At 34.9% G+C, this 6,113-nt stretch overlaps 1 protein-coding gene across 1 annotated transcript; it reads left to right on the top strand.

The window, feature by feature from the left end:
• The first annotated feature begins 405 nt into the window (after window positions 1–405).
• Window positions 406–2,644, top strand: LOC108378032 (octopamine receptor Oamb-like). Its single transcript, XM_017634330.1, has 2 exons — window positions 406–415; window positions 1,258–2,644. Exons 1-2 carry the CDS (start codon window positions 406–408, stop codon window positions 2,160–2,162), a joined length of 915 nt encoding a protein of 304 aa, XP_017489819.1. The 3' UTR covers window positions 2,163–2,644.
• The last annotated feature ends 3,469 nt before the right edge of the window (window positions 2,645–6,113 follow it).

Here is a 6,113-nt window from a genome sequence, read left to right as displayed (position 1 = left end):
ATTATAAGGTCGCGAAATTACATTACAAGACATTAGCCTACGCTCCAAAGTCAGTAGTGAGAAGAAAAAAGTTTTAAGTGCAGGTACCATGGCCAATTTAGAATTAACAAGCGTAATGCAAAAGTGCAATAATGGCAAAAACCGTACAAAAACTCAGAAAATTCGAAAGATATGAAAAATAAGAGGCTAAGAAATAGTGGGGAAGATTTTTTAGTAAGAAATGGGAAAGTGGTATTAAAAAAACATTACCAGAAATGGTAATGTGGAAAAACGTTGTAAGTGAAGGAGCTGTGCTAATATCAATTTTGTTTTTGTATTCAGCAGATTTTCAACTGCGCTTGTTCTCTTCAATGCTCAACCTTCAAATTCGAGACTATTCAAAAGCATTTCTCCAATTTTTATAAAATGACCGATGGTGAGCAATCAAAGACCTCTTATTGCTATATAATTAATGTAATAATTCGTCGAAAAAGGTTGTAAGCGCCACCAGCTAAGATGCTGCGCTTACTGGAAAAACGTGTTATCATCCATTGGAATTTGGATATAAAACGTTTTTCTATCATTAAAATTTTGTAAATCTTGACTTGAAAGATATATATAGATATATATTTTAATTTCCGACAAGTTTCTTGGACACTGCTGCACCGAGAAATTGGAAAACTAAATCAAATGACTTTATGTGCGTCATCAAAAACGTTTTTTCCATTCCTGGAAACTTATAAATATGTCGCTTACAACGGTATTCATTTGTTAAAATTCGTCGAAATTTTATTAATGTTCTAAAAAGTTTGAAATTTTGATTTACATATTTTTTTAGATAGTATATCTTCATAAGAAAATAATAAACATTTTTTAAACAAAGAAAAGTAGCCAAAACTTGCCAAAATGTCTCTTCTCTATTTACATTCTCGCCACCGTATATATTGGGGGTTATAAATTTTTGCGACCATTTTTCAACTTTTTTTCTCTTTGTTTTGTTTTAAATATTGTAAATATGTTCGAATTAGATGCTTTAGAAATTTCCCGATTTTTGTCCACAGAAATCTGGTCACCGTATGCATAATACTTACTGCGGTAAGAGAAAGGAGTTTTCTGTTGATAGGATTATAAACCTCTTTTAAGTGGAAAAGGTGGGTGATGTCACGCCACCTTAATTTTTTGTACCAGCCTCAAGCTAACCGATATTATACAGAACATTTCCCTTCTAATATTAATATTTGTCCGATTATATGTCTTTTTTCTCTGTGCTTTCATTAGGATCCAAGGGCATCAGTTCGCGCTTTGACGATCAGCGCCTAACGTTGCGAATTCACCGAGGCCGTAGTGCGAACCAGCACGATTCCACACATAGTAATGGCAGTTCTCAGAGTACTACTACCACACTGGGGACACCATCTCCTGAACGTCTTTCAAAGTACACTACACGACGTCCACTCCAACATGATAAAATTAAGATATCTATTTCCTATGCATCCAGTGAAACTATCAACGACCTAAGTAATAGCGAACCAACTGGTATACGTGAACATCAATCATCCGGTAGTGGGAGCATGCTTTGCGCAGTGCACTACAGCTCAGCCAAAGGCACTGAAACCACCGAATCAAAACTCTTAGCCCAACAGAAAGGCAATAACTCATATTTGCAAGTTCGTAAGATTATTGAAGAAACTGATATAAGCCAACACCATATGCAACAGCAATTGCAATATCAGAATAAGAAAATCGGTCGCCGAAGTATCAAAACGCAAGTTAAACGTTTTCGAATGGAAACGAAGGCTGCAAAAACACTTGCCATAATTGTAGGACTCTTCATTTTATGCTGGCTGCCATTTTTCACCATCTATGTTATTCGGGGGTTTTGCCAAGACTGCATTGATCCTCTTCTTTTTTCCATTCTTTTTTGGCTAGGTTACTGTAATTCCGCCGTAAATCCAATGATTTATGCACTTTTTTCAAAAGACTTTCGCTACGCTTTTAAGCTCATTATTTGTCATTGCTCCTGCTCACAAGAAAGCATTTCTTTGAAGAGTATTCGACGAGGTAGCGACATGTCGGCAGGGCGTATTCGAGAACGTACTCCCAGCATCACACCCAGCGCAGCTGCGCATTCATTAGCCGACGAAAGTGAATTACATTATTCATTAAGTAGTGATCACAGATGACGATCGTTGGGAACTAGTTTAAGCTCTCAGAGTAGTTTGGGATTCCGAAAGACCAGTTTGAATGACCCACTGTACGAAGGTTGTTATCCGCTGGTGATGAAGTCCTCGCCGAGTTCTTATATGAGCCCATAATCGTAATACCTGTTCCAGTGCTGGATCTGATGAAAATGGCAGAGTCATTCGCAGGCTTTTATAGACAGCGCTAAAAGCGACTGTCAATATTTTGATTTGGCACAAAAAATAAAGAAAGCATTTAACTATTTTGATACTTTGGATGATTGTTTTTAAGAAACAAGGAATTATAAATAATAACAAATTTGTTTAGGAATAAAAATACAAATGTATGTACATATGTATTTATGTATGTAATGGCCCAGTGGGAAAAAGTAATGCACGCCCCGCGACAAACCATAGCACATCAACATTTTTACCAGTTTTGACTACGTTTCTTTTAATTGTTTGAATGTTCATTATTTTTTATATAAAAGTATAGCTCTTTACCTAACAAATACCATATAAATCTAAATTTCAGACTTTGTACATACATTATAAACATTCCACAAACTTTTCATTCCTATTCCATACATTTTAATTTTAATTTCTAGAATAATTTTTGGTATGCAATTTTATAGATCATTAAGTTCTAGTATAAAGTGCACGTTTTAAGTTGCTAAAAAATCGCGTTGATTTTTGAAAATTTTTTTTTGTAGACGGTATCACGCATTTTTCTGCCATACTAAGTAATTTTTTATTTGAAAAGAGTGCATAACACCGTTAGTAAAAAAATTATTAAAAATCCGCGCGATTTTTTAGCAAATTAAAATTTGCACTTTATTATACTAGAATAAGCTATAAAACTGCATACCCCAAATTGTTCTAGAAATTAAAGTTAAAATGCATGGAATTGGGATGAAAAGTATGTGGAATTTTTGTACAAAGTCTGAAATTTAGGTGTATATGGTATTTGTTAGATAAAGAGCTATACTTTTATATAAAAATAATGAACATTAAATCAAAAGAGAAGTAGTCAAAACTGGTAAAAATTGTGATGTGCTATCGTTTGTTGCGGGGTGTATATGTTACCAGCCAAACCCGATCTTAAGACAAACTAGTTCTACCTTGGTCCAATATATCCGTCCAATGCGGAAAGAAGTTGGACGCAATAATATTGTGGACCGCGTACCTGGAGTTGGACCAAAGAGGGTAATTTTTTTAAGTGCGACCGGAAGCTGCCTTCGCGGAAAGAAGTTCTGCGCAAAAATACTGTGGCCTCTGTTCTAGTTTAGCCAAGGCAAAACTGGTTTGTCCTAAGGTCGGCTTCGACCGGTAACATATACACGCAGAAAAAGGTTTAGTTATAATTACCAAGATTTCGTTATAGTGACCAAGCAGCATAGTTGTATATAGCGAAATAAATAACTAGTTCGCGAAAGTCTGCAATTTACTTGAGACTTCTAGTTGAGACAAATGTACATATACTTGGTAATAATTACAAAACGACTACCTTCATTGGACAATATCGTTAGCTAAATAAAATCATTGTTGAGCAAATATAAACAATGCTTTGGTTGATACAAGTTTTCAATTAATTTTGTGTACTTGCTGTAGACGTGAATCAGCTAACCGTTTATTATTGGAAAAAAAGTTTCAGTTTGACACAAATAAAAAGTTACTCGATGGTTGTTGTGTTTACTTTCTTCTTTTATTTGCATATATTAGGCATAAAAAATACATAAATAGTTACTAGTGTAAATAATACATATGTATGTATATGGTGGTAAGAGTTTCCTAGAAAGAAACGACGAAACAGGAATAGTCGTGCGAAAACCCAGGTCAATATCTGCTGAATGTGCTGATTTAAGTATACTGCTTTGCGTTTTTCCTTGGCTAAATAGATATATTCAAATTATAATTAACATGAATTATATATCCACTGACAACCCCCGGTTGGCTTCAAACCTTATATTTTTAAATAATTATGCGCGCACCGAAACAACTCGTAGCGATAGCAAAACTGAAACTGAGGCAAACAAGTCAGCGCATGTCATAGCACACACTTTCTTTGGTGTGTGTTATAGCCCAGTTATGCATACTTGCACTGCTAAATCAAAACCTAACAGAATTCTACATGTTAAGTGCTATGCGTTGGGTAACCGCTTACACGCAAAGCCCGTTTAACAGATTCATATGTGCCATCAGCGGTTCGATCCATGCGCGCAGCCTATGGAGGAACTCAAACATGCACAGTCAGTCTGTCATTAACAATCGCGCATAAGCTCTTGGACCAATCGAAAATTCGTATCGGGTGGGTTATATGCCGTATATGGGAAAAAGTGATCCTCACTAGATGCTTCAAATGCCATGATTTCGGACACGTGGCACGTAACTGCCGAAGTGAACAGGGTTCAATTCAAATTCCATTACGGCAGCATGGAATTTAAATAGTTTTTTTTAACTTGATTATGAAAAATCAATCGGTAAGTGCAAAACGCTTCATTTTAATATGGGCGTATTTGAATTGAACATTTCTATACTAAATACTAAAATTTGTATACATACTTAAATGTATTACGAGTTGGGTTGGTGCTCTTTCATATGCGCATTTCTTAATTGTAAACAGCGTTCGGAATTTGCTCCGATCGGAGTAGATTTACTCCGATGTCTTTTTTAAATTTAAAATCTGCTCTCTGCTCTATTTGACCTAAAATATGCGATTCTATTTAACTTTTTTCCATTCGCATTAGGAAAATAATACAAAATAATTAATTTTCAAAGTTCTTGTTTAATAACTTCTGTGGCACCAAGATTTTGTCTATTTTACTTTTACAGTTTTTACCAGAAAAGCGTTCCCGTACTTTTTGGTTTTTCTCTCTTTCTCTGAGAGCAATTTTGCTTTTTGAGAGTTTAACAGGTTTTATTCAGAAAAGTTGAGGAACGAAACTAATTTTTTCTTATACTATTTAATTAAGGAATGTTAATCTGCTCCGAAAATTTCGTTTTTACTCCGATTTTTCGTGGCATTTACTCCCGAATCGAGTTTCAGCAGTCCGAACGCTAATTCGAAACTTCTTTCTGTCAGTGCACCTGTTTCATTTTTGAAATAGTTATATCTCCAGATAGTTGAACTTTGCACCAGAAATAATTGATGACAATGGATCACAAATTTTAGTCTGGCTTTTGTTCTCCAGATGCCACTATCCAATTTCTATGTAGAATTGCTAGGTGATTCCGAAAATCGGGTTAGTTTTTTTCTATGGATACGTTTTCGAGATATTTACAATTTTATGTTATTCACCTTAAAGCAAAAGTTGGTGCCTTTTAATCACATATATCTTACGAAAAATCTTAATATAAAATACGGCAAATGAAGGGTAATGAATAGTGTCTGACAAATATGAAAAACTGAAAAAAAAACTTTAACAGAAGAAAAATTAAAATAATAACAGGTTCTGTGCCAAATTTTTGCATTTGCACTATCGCCTGTTTTGGTGCAAAAAGAAAATCGATGGATAACTACGAAATAATGAGTGGTCACATGAAATGTTAGGATACTTGAAAATGTTAGGATTCAGAAAAAATATAGCCTAAAGTATTATTAAGGACAAAGGAAGCCTGCTAAAAAATATTACGGTCCGATATCTTGTGAACTTAGTAGCAAGTAGCGCTGCAGCCACTGGTCAAATTGAACGCAAAGGCATAATAAAAGAAGAAAAAACTATTTTGATCAAAATACATATGCGAGTGGTAGCATTTTGCCGGATTGCACGAAAACCGGACCGTTGCCTATTGGGATATGTTAGGCCTTTTCGAATGCAATAAAAAACAAATTTTTAAGATTTAATTGCAAGTTAGTTGGTCTTGCAAGACTAAATTAATCGCTTTCAATCAGATGGCCGAGCATGGTATTGGATCAAATACCCAAATTAAGCCTAAGCGCATCATATAAGGCAA

The sequence above is a fragment of the Rhagoletis zephyria genome, unplaced genomic scaffold, assembly GCF_001687245.7.
Source record: "Rhagoletis zephyria isolate East Lansing unplaced genomic scaffold, Rhagoletis_zephyria_1.1 Rzeph_scaffold_13207, whole genome shotgun sequence".
In the NCBI taxonomy this organism is placed as follows: domain Eukaryota; kingdom Metazoa; phylum Arthropoda; class Insecta; order Diptera; family Tephritidae; genus Rhagoletis; species Rhagoletis zephyria.
Note: the sequence above shows the minus strand (reverse complement) of the source record. Positions and strands in the feature narration are given on the sequence as shown.